Below are 15,883 nucleotides of genomic sequence, written 5' to 3'. Positions count from 1 at the left end.
GTAGCAGGAAACTGCCAGTGGGGAACACATAACATCAATAAGGGTACCTGATCTCAAACCAGGTGATGTGGTGATCAAACGGAGGCCCAAACTTTACTTATACGATGACCACTTATGTACCTAATCCTGAACTGTACCCCACATCTTAAATAAAATAAAATAAAAAGTATATGGACTTATGCTAAAGCTTTGATCAGAATAACATTTGGAACCACAAATTCGTATATGATTAAATAAGAGTACATGGCAATACAAGAATTGAGGATCTACTTAATAAATTAAAAAACAAAACAATAGCAGAAGAAAGGCTAAAACATGAATGAGTCTCGTGGACACTATGCTAAGCAAAATAAGCCAGTCACAAAGGACAAATTCTGTATGATTTCACTTACATGAGGTACTTGGAGCAGCCAAATTCACAGAGACAGAAAGTGGAATGATGGTTGCCAGGGACTGTGAAGCAGGAATGGGGGGCGGGAATGGGGAGTTTGGTGTTTAAAGAGCAGAGAGTTTCATTTTAAAATGATGAAAAAATTCTGGAGTTGGATGGTGGTGATGGTGCACAACAGGATGAATGTACTCAATGCCATTGAACTGTACACTTAAAAATAGTTAAGATGGCAAATGTTATGCTATGTATATATTACCGCAATTTAGAACTACCTAGTTTTTAGAACGTAGAAGAGGATGAAAATATTAAAAATGGAAACAGAAATTTAAGCACTGCCTCCCGCTGTCATTGGGAGGGTCCAGGGCAGCTCAGGGGCCCTAAGGACCCCAAAGACTGCTTCCCAAACTAATGGATAAATCTAAGGGTCCAGGGTATACAAATATAAGCAAATAAAGCCTGTGGCAAGCCAAATCAATAAACGGAGAAGAGAAATGCACAAAATTAGAAATGAAAAGAGAAATAATCAAATACAGAAATTAAAAATACAACGTGCCTATATTGAAAAACTACGCAAGTATGTTGAAAAATGGATGAAATTAACTTTATTTAAGAAAATGTAACTAAAATTGACTCCAGAAGTGCTCCAGGATATAACCTGCCTGATGGGAGAAATCAGAAATACACCAGAACTGGCCCAGATAGTCCCCAGGTAGTTTTCACAACGAAGTAGAAAATGGTTCTAAAGCCAAGCAGATGGTTAGAGCATACAGAGGTTTTTGTTGTATGTTTCTTTTTTATTTTGGAAGTCAGCATTAAATAAAATCTAGAAAAGCAAGCTGCAGACTGATTAATCATAATGTAAGTATCAACAGCAAAAATCATAAGACCAAGTAGAAATCATCTCAGGAATATAATAATAATTTTGTATTAATGATTCTATTAATATAATTCAACATAAGTCTACAGCAAAGGGGAAAATGTTCTAATAATCTCTGTGGATATTGAGAAGGCTTACACAAAAATCTAACATTACGTTTTTCTCAGAGAGCCTTCATAGTTTGAGAATACATGGATACTTTTTTTTATTACAGCAAGTAATGACTCCATACAAGTCAAATGCTGAGACATTAAAAACATCCATTAATGTCAAGAACAAGCTAAGTATGCCACCTGAGTCACTATCCTATGACACTGCTCTCAAATGCAAATGGATAAGAGAAAGAAAAAGGGAACTACTGGATAGGAGGAATCAAAAGCAAATCTTAAAACAATAAGAAATCACAATTATGGTGACTGACTATAACATTCATGTATGAAAACCAAATACTTTCCTACACATGCAGTCAGAAAATAAAGTGGAATAAATCATCCCATTGTAAGTGGTAGCCAAATGACAAAATGTCTAGAAATAGGTAGTCACAGGACCTGGCTGAACAAAATAATAGACATTACTGAGTGGTGTAAAATTAGATTTAAACACACACCTGAATTACAGTGTTCTTGAATAGAAGACGCTATAAACTAATTTTGACCCCAATTTTCTTTTTTAAAAAAGGTGTATATACAAGAAAGAGAATTAGAGTTGAGGGGAATGTTGACTTGAAAATATTGACATTAGCATAAGTAATTAAAGACATTCATAGCTGAATCAATAGAACAGAAATAGAACCAAACACTTATTTACAAACAAGGTGGCATTTTGAACAAGTGGGGAAAAGATAATAATTGTATTACAGATATGCATTATTACATATTTGTTGGCACAACTGACCATCATTTGGAAGAAAAAATGGATCTTTACCTCCATGTACTACAATAAATAAATTACAAGGAGTTAGAAGATGAAAAGGGACACAAATAAAACCATAAAGTTTAGAGGAAAATATGAGTGTTTATTTATAGTCTCACAATGGGGAAGCCTTCTTAAAACTGAAAACAAATCCCAGAATCTACAGAGGAAAATTTGGATAAATTGACAACATAAAAACTTAAAATTTCTATATACCAATAAATAAACAAATCAATAAATAACATTAAATGACAAATGATAAACAAATAAAAATATTTTCAACATATAAGACAAAAATGACCCAGACTAATTAAACAAATGAATTAAGAAAAGGCCAATAACCCAATAAAAACTGGAAAAATTTACAAAAACTTAAATCACCAAAAAACATTTAAAAAGATGTTCCACTTCCCTCAATAAACTAAAATCAAAATATTCCTCAATATCATTTTTTCACCACTCACATTGGGAAAAATAAAGTTTGAAAATACCAAGGGCTAGAAAGCTGAGAAACTGGCCCTTTTATTGTACTCTTGGTGGAGTTATAGCTATGGACCAGTTTCTGGAATATAATCTGGCATTATCTACCAAAACATAACCTGAATTCCAGCAATTCAATTTCTAAGTTGGAATTTATGCCAAGATACTGTCACAAAAGTATGCCAAGATATATGTACAAGAATACTAATTATAGATTTCTATACAAAAATAAAAACTGAATATGTTCACCAATAAAAGACTATTAAAATAAATTATAGTCCACTGAGACAATGGAACACTAAGCAGCTATTAAGAGGAATGAGGTAGATTTTTATATGTTATTATGCAAAGGTCTCTAAGACAAACACCACATGAAAAAAGCAAGGTGCAGAACACAAGTGTTGGAAAGGGAAGGTCTCTTTCCACATCCCCTCCCTCCTTCTTGGCCACTTTCCTTCCTTTCTAGAAATGCCCCTAGAAGCTCATCAGTGGTCCCTGTGGGGAGAGAAAACAGGGACTGTGGGAGGCTATTGCGTTTAACTACTCACACTTTTTCTAACTACATGCTCATCTACTTATTACTTTTAAAAAATAAGAGTAAACCGGGATTGGTGGCTCAGCCTGTAATCCCAGCACTTTGGGAGGCCAAGGCAAGTGGATTGCCTGAGCCCACGGGTTCCAGACCAGCCCAGGCGATTTGGTGAGACCTCATCTCTACAATAAATGAAAGTTTAGTCAGTCATGGTAGCAGGCATCTGTAATTCTGGTTACTTGGAAGGCTGAGGCGGAAGGATCGCCGGAGCTCAGCAGATCGACACTGGGTGGCTGTGAGCCTGCCACTGCACTCCAGCCTGGGCAACAGAGTGAGATTCCAACTCAAAAGAAAAAAAAAGTGAGAGTAGTTATTTGAGTGGCCAAAATATAAACTAGTTTTATTTGCTTTTTTTTTTTTTTGTATAAAATACAAACCCAGAAGGGTTTTTTTTTTAAAGTAGAAATGTGGTAGGGGTCAACTTTTGGATAATGGTAAGAAATGAAGCAGTATCTTTATAAATCAAAACACTTCTACTTGTTTCAAAGATACTTTAATAGAAACAAATAAACCAAAATCTTGTTTGTGGTTGTTCATCCATATACCACATGGGACAGGTGAACACTGAGGAGGAGCATGCTTCAAGCATCCTGCGGCTGAAATGTCCTGACTTACCAACCTTTTTGTTGGAAACACGGTCTCTTGACCTAAGTCACATACACAGGTACTTGTGCACGTACGTACACACACACACACACACACACACACACACACACACACACCCCTTCCATCTTGCTCCAGTGCAAACAAGTTTATGCATATTACCCAGAAATGAATGAAGTGGAAGGCTAGGAAATTGTATCCAATTTCTTGTACTCTGAAAAGCTAATCTTCCCTCATAATGTGCCCACAACTCGGGGGTTAGAAGCAAATTAAAGATCTCTAAGAACACAGAATCCTTCTGCTCTTCTGAGCTCTGAGTTCTGAGCAACTGCTGGATGACACAATAGAATGGAAGAGGTCTTTCACGGTGAATTACCCTCTGACCTCATTTAAAAACAAGAAGAATGAGAAGGGGCAAAGTGATATTGTCAGCTAGATAATCTAATGGGAAAACCGTGTCATCACTTAGTTCACCAAGTAAAGTTTCTCCTTTTCAAAACACTCATCTCCAGTGAAACCACCCATGGACCCTGGGCCTGCTTTCTGGGTTGAATGGAACAGGGAAAGGCAGATCCCTAAAAGCCAGCAACCGTAGTTGCTCACCTGCAGCCACTGAGGTCAGCCAGCTCCTCTCTGCTGACTGCCACTGGCCCCGCATCCAGGGAAGCCATGGCCCACACATCCCCTCCCAGGGCCTGACACACAGGGGACCAGAGGAGTTCCCAACCTCTGGCCCTTGAGCCTGACACATGGAGGAAAAGCTGAGGAATACTTTCCCTTCATGCTGGGCATCTGTATGGATTCACACATTTCTCAGGCTCATCAGCTGCCCATACATGTGAATCATCTAATGCATTAAAAATAAACACATAAATTGTTTAATTTAGCTTTAATTTATTCCTTTGGGTTGTTACTTCTAGTAGAACTCTACTTGTCCTTTGGGTTTTGCAGAATACAACAGACTTCCTCAACTCCTCAGTGTGTGCGTATGTGTGTAGGGGGGTGCTCATATGGGATCTGGCAGAGAAACACCCATCAACTCAGCTGGGTCCAGTCCTATTTTGAAATCAACACAAACCTGTGTCCCTCTGATTCCCCTAACAGGGAATTTTTTTCAGAAATCAGTCAGGCTGGTAAAAGCATAGTTTACAAAATCAATTCCCTCTCTCTCTCTCTCTCTTTCTTTCTCCCCCCATCTCTCACTCATGTAGAAACAGCATAAAATTGTGTCTTTCTACCAACTGTATTTGGTAAAGAAAAAAATGAATAAAAATTCAATTGCAGAAAAACCAACTAATAGGTTTTTAGTTTTTGTTTCCTGTTTTCCTCTGACCAGTCAAATATTTGAATGGATTTAGTGAGTCTGGTTTATTATTAGTCTCAATCTAGATTTGTAGGCAGACAAAAGCAAATGCTGAATTTCCATGTGGGCCTTCATGGCAAGTGGCATGCAGGCATGCAGAACCAATGGTACAGGCCTCCCCTGCCCTGTGGAGCCACCAGAAACTCTGAGGGGTTTTCCAGGACTGGGCAAATGTGCAAAATGATCTCTCTGCGGCCCTGCTACCCACCGGAAGGATGTGCCAAGGGTATTGATTGGCCCATCCAAGAGGATTAAACCGAAAGGTGCTAAGAGCCTATTACCTAGAGTAACAAAGACATCATAACCAACACGACTGACAGCTTAAGAGACATCAAAGTTGTCGCTTTTAATGTTGGTGGGATGGGCGCCCCCCAATTCTCACCACACCCAAAACTAGGCCCATCTGCGTGTTTCTCCGGGGACAGGCCCGGGTCGGCTCACGCAAAGTCTTTGGACACAGCCTCCACGAAGTTGGGAGCCGACATGAGGATGCCGATGGTGCAGATGATGGTGAAGACCGAGAAGGCCATGAGGCACAGGCGGTCCACCACGCAGGCCGCGAACTTCCACTCGCTGCACACGGCCTCGCTCTCGTCCTGGCAGCGGAAGCGGCTGGCGATGTAGCGAACCTCCTCCAGGATCTTGGCCAGGTCCGGGTCGCCCTCGGGGGCCTGCCCGCCGTGCAGCAGGGGCTCGTCGTGTGAGGGCGAGCAGGCCATGCGGCCGCACACCACCCCGGAATCGGGCGTCGGGGCGCAGTGCAGGCCGTCCAGGCCGCGGAAGCCGATGTACAGCAGGTTCCCATTGGGGGCGGGGGGCGCGGCCACGGCGCTCATTTCCACGCTGGCCAGGCTGCAGCGGCGCTGCTTGTGCTGGCAGGCCGGCCGCACCTTGTCCTCCCCGGGCCGCTTCATGCGCAGGAACCATGCACACCAGTTCAGGAGGATGACTCTGGTCTGGGGAGACAACAGGACGTTCAGGAGCGTTCATCAGCCCCGGCTGGGCCCCCGCGGCAATGGTATCCTACGGGACCAGCCCTGCGTCGAGCCTCCCAGGGTGCCAGGGTGCATCGCCTTCCAGATGAGTCTGTCCTGCTTTACTAACAGTTGGGTCACACAAGAGACCAGAATAACAGTGCTGTGGAAAATCACCCTGGGAACCAGCTACATTTTTCTGCTAGGAGGGCACACTGCAAACTCAAGGAAGTCAGCCTCAGGGGAGGAAAAGGCGGTCTTGCTAAGAGAGCACCTGAGCTCACTTTCCTTTGTCACTTTCCCTCTCTGATCCTTCCTCTTCTGTAACCAGGGAACCAGGAGACCTAACTCTGACTCCCACCCTACCTACCTGTTATGGGCTCTAGAAGGCCACTGCAAACTCATGGGGTCCCCTGGGAGAATTTACATTTTCAAGGGCAACCCTGGGACATCCATCAGACACCATGTGAACTTGGAGCCCGAGGAAGTTCAGACTTCCAACACCTGATCACCACATCCCTTGTGATGATGTCCTATATGTGCAACCCTGCTTTTCAAAGTTGTCCCGATGAGAAGCAATTAACAAAGAAATTCAGGTGAAACAGATAACAACAGTAGTTGTCTATAATCTGGTCTCAAGATAGGAGAGGTAGTGCTGTGCCTCACAGGTGCTACATTGTTAAGGCATGAGTACTTACTAAATTGTTTGGAACTATTTAACAAAGAGAGTTTTGGGTGTTATTTCTTTGGGCCAGGGGCTGTGTGGGAAAAAAAAAAAAACTCTGGAGACATGAACTTGCTGTGAACCAAAGAAGCTGAAGAACCTCTAACCTAACTCATGAGGCTTCAATGAAGATCAAATAAGATAAGAGTACTTTGAAAAGTTGAAAGCAGAAGTTGGCAAACTTTCTGTAAAGGGTCAGAGAGTGAAAATATTTTAGTCCTGTGTGCCATAAGGTCTGTGTTGCACCTGCTCTATTCTGATGTAGCACACACAGAAAGCACGCAGATGATGGGAGTAGCTGTTTTCAAAAAAATTATTCACACCAATATCAACCACTGGGGAAGAGAGATGATATTTAGCAAATGGTGCTGGGGAAACTGGCTGACCACATGCAGAAGAATGAAACTGGACCCCTAACTATCACCATATATGGAAATCAACTCTAAATGGATCAAAGACCTGTACATAAAACCTCAAACTATAAGAATCCTAGAAGAAAATGTAAGAAACACCCTTATGCACATCACAGTATGCAACAAATTCTTGACTAGGTCCCCCAATGCGAAAACCATAAAAGCTAAGACAGGCAGGTGGGACCTCATCAAACTGAAAAGCTTCTGCACAGCAAAAGAAACCATCAAGAGAGTAAAGAGACAGTCCACAGAATGGGAAAAAGTATTTGCTAACTATGTATCTGACAAAGGCCTAACATCCAGGATCTACAAGGAACTCAAATCAAGTGAAAGGAAAAACAAACAAACAACCTCATTAAAAAGTGGGCAAAGTATGTGAACACTTTTCAAAAGATGACATACAAACAGCTAACAGACACATGAAAAAATGCTCCGCCTCACTAATCATCAGAGAAGTGCAAATCAAAACTACGAGATAACACCTAACTTCAGTAAGAATGGCCATCATTAATAAGTCAAAAACGACAGATGCTGGCATTGGTGCAGAGAAAAGAGAACACTTCTACACTGTTGGTGAGAGTGCAAACTAGTTCAATCTCTATGGAAAGCAGTGTGGTGATTCCTAAAAAGAACTAAAAATTGACCTTCATATGATCCAGAAATCTTTCTCCTGGGATTATAACTGGAGGAACATAAATCGTTCTACAAAAAAGTCACCTGCACATGCATGTTTATTGCAGCTAGTACGATTCATGAGAGCAAAAACATGGAACCAACCTACTGCCCATCAAAAGTGGACTGGATAAAGGAAATGTGGTACTTATACACCATAGAGTATTATGCAGCCATAAAGAAGAACAAAATCATGAACTCCGCAGCAAATTGGAAGGAGCTGGAGACCATCACACTAAATGATCTGTCACAGAAACAATGAACTGAACATCACACGTTCTCACTCATAAGTAGGCCTTGAACATTAGTCACATTAGCACAAGGGAGGGATCAGCAGTTGCTGGGCATTGCTAGGGGAATGGGGGGAGGCACATAACAACACAGAGTACCTGATCCTACACCAAGGGTAGTGAGGGCCAGTTGGAGGCCCAAACTTCACCTGCATGCAGCCTGCTTGTGTAGTTAATCCTTGCTTGTACCCCCTTCTCTATAATAAACCAAAATGTAATATAAAAAAATTATTTACAAAAACAATTGGGCTGGATTTGGCTGCCAATGCCATGTTTGCTAGTCTCCAGTCCAAAGTGTTGCTTCAGAAGGGAGACATCTGAAGCCTCAGTCCAAACATTCTTCCAAGCCTATCCAGATAAGGGTTTGGCAAATGGGTCCTTTCCCCAAAATTAGCCAGATCCTGATTTCATTCACATTTCATTTTATGATGATGGGGGAATTTCATCAGCAAACTAGCAGGTAAATTTCCTATCCATAGGTACATAGAGTAAATGGTGAACTTCATATCTGCAAGGCTTTCATTCCTGGCAACCTTTTTATAACATCTTACCAAAGATAAATGCCGCAAACAGGTCTGGAGATGGCGATGAAAAGGATAGGAAAGCAGAGGACCAGTCTCACTGCAGCTGTGTAACGATAAACCCTTGTTTTGCAGCGAGCGTTACAAGCGGGCAGCACTCTATACGTCCCAGAAAGGCTAGGTCTGCTGACCTGAGAGGGTTTTTCTCCCAATTAGCAAGAGGCAGGGACACACGGGCCCGTGTGAAACCTCTGCCCTCATACAGGGCTCATAATAGATGTCATCTCACCTGGGCCTTCCAGGGCTCTGTGAAGTGAGTATAATCCCCTCACTTTACAGACCAAGAAGCTGAGGCTCAAAGAAACTAATAAACTGGCTCAAGGCCATACAATGAGCAAGTAGTTAAGTCACTTAACTCATTTAGATTTCTCCAGCCTCATTTGTAAAAGGCTCTATGAGGATCGATTCAAAACTCCTGCAGCTTTAGCCCACACTCCTGTAGGAAGGCACCCCAAAAGCCTGAGCCAGGGCAGCGTGCAAGTCTGCACACAGAGGCTGCTGCACACACGTGGAGCTGAGCAGTGCCAGGTGCTTCTGCCACACACAGCAGGGGGCTGCCCATCCCCTGCACACCTCAAGCTCATACGATTTGCACTGCCAAGTCTATTTTGAGTTCCATGGCCTAAATCATTAGCTTTCAAAGCCAGAGCATCTTAAAAGATAAAATTATCCTCTTGGCACTTCTCAAACTGTGCTCTTGACCTCCTCCGTTAGGCTACAGTTTTGTTTCTGGCTGTGCAAATGTCACATAATGCCACCGCACTCGGCAGTATCTTCTTCATAGGAACAGATCATAATAAAAGTCCCTTGGAGGCTGTTTATGTTTCAAACACACATGGAATGAAAGAAAAACGCACTGTGCTATATAAAGCAAGCGAGATGTATAAGCTTCATCTTTCATTTGCAGCCAATTGGTTTTAATAAGCTTTTATGCTGAGAGGTGAATAATTAGCATATGCTCTTAATTAAGATTTTTCTGGAGCAGTAGAGTGCTCCGGGTCATTAAAAATGGTTTTGTGTCTCCCAGGTTTAATTCCCTTATCTTCCCATCTGTCAAAATACTGACAAAAATAAGAGTGTTTATATTTTTGTATTTGCAAAAATAAATGTTAGAAGGAATTCAATGAAACAGTCATCAGTATTGGTGGTAGACGCAAGGTGAGGGGCAGGATGATAGCAGGGTTTTCTTATGTATAATTTTAATTTTATTTTGACTTTTAAAACAGGTGCATGTAATACCTGCTTCAAACAGACAGATGGATGGACAAAAAGACATGCAAATAAGCAAGCCCCAACACTCAGAGCTCCCAACTCTGGGCTGGCCTCTTGCCTAAGTGTGTCAGGGTTTTAAGGAAGTCAGGCAAAAATGTAGGTAACTGTGTGGGAATATACCCCAGTGTTTTAAGGAGTCCATCTCAAAACAAGTCTCAAGGACTGTATGTAGCAAGGTGATCTGTGAGATGTCACCATGGAAGCTGACCTTATGCTACTGCTGGCACTATGAGCTACAATGGGTTTGTTGTTTTTTTTGTTTTTTTTTTAAGAGATGGGGTCATGCCTTGCTGTACTGCTCTGTCACCCAGTCTGGAGTGTGACCATAGCTCGCTGCAACCTTGATCTTCTGGGCTCACAAGATCCTCCTGCCTCAGCTTCCGGAATAGTTGGACTACAGGTACATACTACCATGCTCACAAGTGAGTCTTTATTAAGTGTATGAGGTGAACAGGCATGGGGAAAATAAATATGAGAAGAAACAGTAACTTAGTAAAACAACTTTTTAAAAGTAATCTTTACTAAGTTAACATTTGGGTAACTATAAATTTTCACACAATGAATGTTTTGGGGGGCCCAGAAACCCAGTGTTTTGTAGATGACTAACCGCATCTTACCCCTCACAGTTGCATTCAGCATGTTGCTGATTCCTAGATCCCTTCTGAACTTCAACACAGCTCCAGGGACAAACTGGTGTGAGGGACTTTTTAGTTCCCAACCTTCCTTAGGCCACTAGGAAGCTTTGTAGAGCCGACATGATGTGTGGGGATTGGGACAACTGTCCCCTGCCTCAAGTTTGGTTCCTGTGAGGTGGAAAGAACCCAGGTTCTCACTAGGCCCTAATCACAGCTTCCTGGGTGCAGGCCAGGGTGGGTGTAGAACTCAGACACTGGACTCCTTGGGAGCACGCATGGATAGGTAACACCAGCAGGCTCAGCTGGGCATGGCGCTGAGTGGCTGGGGGAGGGTGGTGTGACCCAGGCTAGGCTGACAGGCTGGGGGAGCCAGTTCTTTATGCTTTCATCCATTGCCTTTTATCCCCTTCCCCTCACCCACTAGCGACTGTTAACCTTTATTTTACAGGCTTTTGGTGAGATCTCATCCCTGTATGTGAGTGAGTGAACGTATTGGTGCGTAGCTCATTCTGTTTCTCAGGCTGTTCACTCCTCACTCTGATGTGAAGCCCAACCATGTCACTACACGTCTGTCTCCTCTGCTGCTTCCATCTGCAACACAGTGTACATCCAAAAGAACTGTTTCTAAACACTGCCCTAGCAAAACACACAGAACAGCCCATCTGAGAGCCCTGCGCTGCACTGTCGAGTTAAACAACAGTGCCATGACTGCACTCTACACAGAGATATGCAGATAGGTGACGTCTGTACAAATAAAGCTGTGTGTTTAGGCATGCTCATTTTTCTGTCTGTGATTTTTTGAAAAGAGATAAACCAGGCTGAGTGCAGTGGCTCATGCCTGTAATCCCAGCACCTTGTAAGGTTGAGACAGGAAGGTCACTCAAGCCCAGGAGTTTGACAGCAGCCTGGGCAACACAGCAAAACCTGGTTGCTACAAAAAAATGTGAAAACTGAGCTGGGTGTGGTGGCACACACCTGTAGTCCCAGCTACTTGGAAGGCCGGGGCGGGGCTCCAGGATCACTTGAGCCCAGGCGGTCAAAGCTGCATTGAGCTATGATTGCACCACTGCACTCCAGCCTGGTACAGAGAGAGAGAAACCATAAGAGGAGCCTCCTTTAGGAAGGGGCTTTGACTCCATCGACGGTCGGGAAACATACCCACTTGGGCATCTTGCCCCCATCGGGGTCGTGGTGGTGGTACTGCAGCACGATCACCGTCACCACCACTGAGAGGCCCACGATGATCATGGTGCTGGCGAAGTACTGGGCTGTGGAGAAAACAGACTCAGGGTGAGACCAGGGTTCCTGCAGCACTGAATGTCACAGGGCGGGCGCACCCTGACCAGGCTCTCTGACCGCCAATGTCTCAGGGTACCGTGATCCCTAAGTGCTGGGGAGGACCACCTCCTGACTCCAGTCAGGCCTGCAGCCTACCGCTCACCTTCTGGGCAGGCAGAGACCGGCCAGTGCAGTCTAATATCTCACCCACAGGGTGGCTTCGACTCACTAAGCGCCCTTAGGCTCACTCTGTTTTCCTTCATCACTGAATTAGTGGTGCCCAGCAGGATAGTGAGAAGGCGGTTCCTCTGAAGAAGCTCTGGATGGTTAGAGTGGATCACCATCATGACTGCAGGCCTTGGATGTGTTCTGGGGGTACAACAAGGACAAACCTGGGCCCCACCTGGCTGCCTTATCAGCCCTGGACACTGGGGTGTTGGTGTGGAAAATGAGTCTGGCTCTGGCCCCTGAGAGACAAGGGAGTGGGAGGTCAGCTGCTCAGCCTAAGGGGCCAGTGGCAGTGACTTTTCAGGCCATGAACGTCAGCCTCAGTCCAATGGGCCATGGGTTTGTCTCTCCACCTGGGCCCAGGTGAGAAGCAGTATGGCACATCTGCAAGAGCTTTACACTGGCTGCCAGCTGTGAGATTGGACAGGTTACTCAGCCTGTCTGGGCCTTAGCTCTTCAGCAGGTGTGGTACAACAGACTGAATGTTAGTGTTCCCACAAAATTCAGGTGTTAAAACCCTAGTCCCAGTGGGATGGTATTTGGAGGTAGGGCCTTTGGGAGATGTTATCTTGTGATTTATGATAAGAAATATGTATATTTCGTTTTCTCTCATTTTTTGACATGTAGCTCCTAAAACCCTTGAAATGAAGTAATACGTGTATTTTATTTTATTTTATTTAAAAGATGTGGGGTACAATTCCGGATTAGGTATACAAGTGGTCATCATACAGATAAAGTTTGGGCCTCTCTTTGGTCCCCATTTCGCCTGGTTTGAGATCAGGTCCCCTTATGGATGCTGTGTGCCTTCCCCCCAGCAGTTTCCCATCATTGCCAATCCCTTTCTTACAGTATTATGATAAATGTTCAGGGTCCACTTATGAGTGAGAACATGTGATACTCAATTCTTTGTTTCTGTGACAGATTACTGAGTATCATGGACAATGTAGAAGTGTTCCCTTTTCTCTGCATCCTCTCCAGCATCTGTTGTTTTTTAAAGTTATTGATGATGGCCACCTGACTGGAGTTAGATGGTATCTCAATGTGGTTTTAATTTGCATTTCTCTGATGTTTAGTGAGGCTGAGCATCTTTTCATATATTTGTTGGCTTCTCCTGTATCTTCTTTTGAGAAGTGTCTATTCATATCTTTTGCCCACTTTTTAATACGGCTGTTTGATTTTTTCTTTTTGGCACATTTGGGTTCCTTGTAGATCCTCTCTATGGAAAACAGTATGATGACTCCTAAAAAATCTAAAAATAAGTGTCTTTTGTGTGCTAATGAGGTGACTGGTGGCTGGGAGCTCTTGGGTAGTCTCCAGATAAGAGCTGGTTGCCAGGGTGACCAACCATGTGTTTATAGAGAAAGGAACTGAGAATTGAGCTGGCCATCAATGACCAAAGATGTAATCGATCATGCCTATGTAATGAAACATCCATAAAAACCCCAAGGCCAGGATTCAGAGAGCTTCCAATCGCTGAACACAGGAAGGTTTCTGGAGGGCGCCAGAGAGGCATGTAAGTTCCTCACTCCTTCCCATATGCCTTGCCCTATGTACTTCTTCCATCTGGTCATTCATATGTATCCTTTATGATAAATGAGTAAATATAAGGAAAGTACTTCCCTGAATTCTATGAGTCCTTCCAATAAATGACTGAACCCAAGGGAGTGGTTTTAGGATTCCCCCCTCCCAATTTATAGCCAGCCAATCAGCAGCACAGAAATCCCAGACTTGCAATTGACTTCTCAAGTGGGAAGAGTCTGATAAGCCCTTAACCTGTGCTAACTCCAGTGCACAGAATCAGAGCTGAATTGAGTTGTGGGACACCCAACTGGTTTCCAAGAAAGGGTCAGTGTGGGAGAAAAACTCACGCATCTGGTGTCAGAGGAGGTGACTAGAGGGGGATCCCTCATGAATGAGATTTGTGTCCTTCATAAAAAGAGGCCAAAAAGTTAATTAGCTCTCCTTCTGTCACGTGAGACCACAGCAAGAAAAGGGCCATCTGTAAACCAGGAAGTGATCCCTCACCAGAACCTGACTGTGAAGGCACCCTGATCTCCAACTTTCAGCCTCTGGATTTGTGAGAAATATCTGTTATTTAAGCCAACATGTCTGTGACAGTCTGTTATAGTAATCCGAACTAAGAAAGACAAGAATGCCTTCCTTGCAGGATTAGTGCAGGAATTAACAACTATATAGGCCAAGATATCCAGGAGAAAGTCTGGCACAGAGGAGGGATTCTTTATTTACTTTACTTTATTTATTTATTATTATTTTTTAACTTATTTTTTAGTTGGAGTCGCACTCTGTCGCCCAGATTGGAGTGCAGTGACATGCTCCTGGCCACCACAGCCTCAGCCTGCTGGGCTCCGGCAATTCTTCTGCCTCAGCCTTCCAAGTAGCTGGAACTACAGGCGTGTACTACCACACCCAGCTAATTTTTTATTTATTGAGACGAGGTCTCACCAAGTTGCCTGGGTGGGTCTTGAACCTGCAGGCTCAGGCAATCCACTCACCTCAGCCTCCCAGAGTGTTGGGATTACAGGCTGAGCCATCAATCCTGGCCTACTTATTTTGAGTTAGCATTTCACTCTATCTCCCAGGCTGGAGTGCCGTGGCATGATCATAGTTCACTGCAGCCTCCACCTTCTGGGCTCAGACAATCTGTCCGCCTAAGCCTACTGAGTAGCTGAGACTACAGGTGCATGCCACCACACCAGGCTAATTTTTCTGGATGTTTTTGTAGAGACAAGATCTCATTATGTTACCTAGGCTGATCTCAAACTCCTGGGCTCAAGTCATCCTCCCCCTTCAGCCTTCCAAAGTGCTGGGATTACAGGAGAAATCTCATTCAGGAGGCATTCTTTAATTGGCAACTCTGATTATTAAATCTTTAATGTGGTTGTTCACTCAAGGGGGTTGAGCCCCACGCAGAAAGCACTACAGGGCAGGAGGCTAAGTATAGAGTCCACACACCTGACTGAGACCACCATCTGAGGAAGGAGCTTACTGCTTTCCTACAGAGACTGAGAGGTACCTGAGCAGAGCTCTGCCAGAGGTGGATATTTGGGACTTAGTCAGCATGAGGGTCCTCTGAGAAGAAGAAAAAGGGCAGACCAAACCATGACCATTGTGTGCTGCAATCCATATGTCAAAGCCCTAACCCTCGGTTCCCCAGAAGGTGACTGTATTTAAAGAGGTTATTAAGGTAAAATAGGGCCATCAGGGTGAACCCTAATCCAATCTAACTCGTATTCTTGTAATGAAGAAGAGGAAATTTGGACATAGAGACACCAGGAATGTGATGTACAGAGGAAGCACCATGTGAGGATAAAGCATCATGCGGACAGCTGTTTGCAAGCCAAGAAGAGAGGCCTCAGGAGAAACCCTGCTGACACTTTGGTATCAGACGACTGGCCTCCATAACTGTGAGAAAATAACTTTTTTGTTGTTTAAGACCCCAGGTCCCAGGTATATTATCATGGCAGCCCGAGCAGACTAAAGGACCTGTGGAGGGATCTGGGGTCAAAGGAATGCAGAACTGGAATTCCATTAATAGAGGGCAGCAAAGCTGACGCCTTTGAGGCCAACTATCATCCTT

At 43.8% G+C, this 15,883-nt stretch overlaps 1 protein-coding gene across 2 annotated transcripts in view; it reads right to left on the bottom strand.

Moving 5' to 3' along the window:
• Positions 1 to 5,201: 5,201 nt before the first annotated feature.
• CHRNA7 (cholinergic receptor nicotinic alpha 7 subunit) overlaps positions 5,202 to 15,883 on the bottom strand; it is a 55,746-nt gene continuing 45,064 nt past the window's right edge. The window contains exons 7-8 of one of the 2 annotated variants that reach the window (XM_008058485.1): positions 11,938 to 12,047; positions 5,202 to 6,174 (exon numbers count right to left, since the gene is read on the bottom strand). In XM_008058485.1, the coding sequence (XP_008056676.1) occupies positions 5,656 to 6,174; positions 11,938 to 12,047 (629 nt within the window). In that variant the 3' untranslated portion in view covers positions 5,202 to 5,655. The remainder of the gene's footprint in view (positions 6,175 to 11,937; positions 12,048 to 15,883) is intronic. The other variant, XM_021712562.1, reaches the window with a different exon arrangement.

This window comes from Carlito syrichta, unplaced genomic scaffold (assembly GCF_000164805.1).
Source record: "Carlito syrichta isolate Samal-C Ts95f unplaced genomic scaffold, Tarsius_syrichta-2.0.1 Scaffold303363, whole genome shotgun sequence".
Taxonomy (NCBI): Eukaryota; Metazoa; Chordata; class Mammalia; order Primates; family Tarsiidae; genus Carlito; species Carlito syrichta.
The sequence above is the reverse complement of the archived record's forward strand: the minus strand, read 5'-3'. Positions and strand labels throughout refer to the sequence as shown.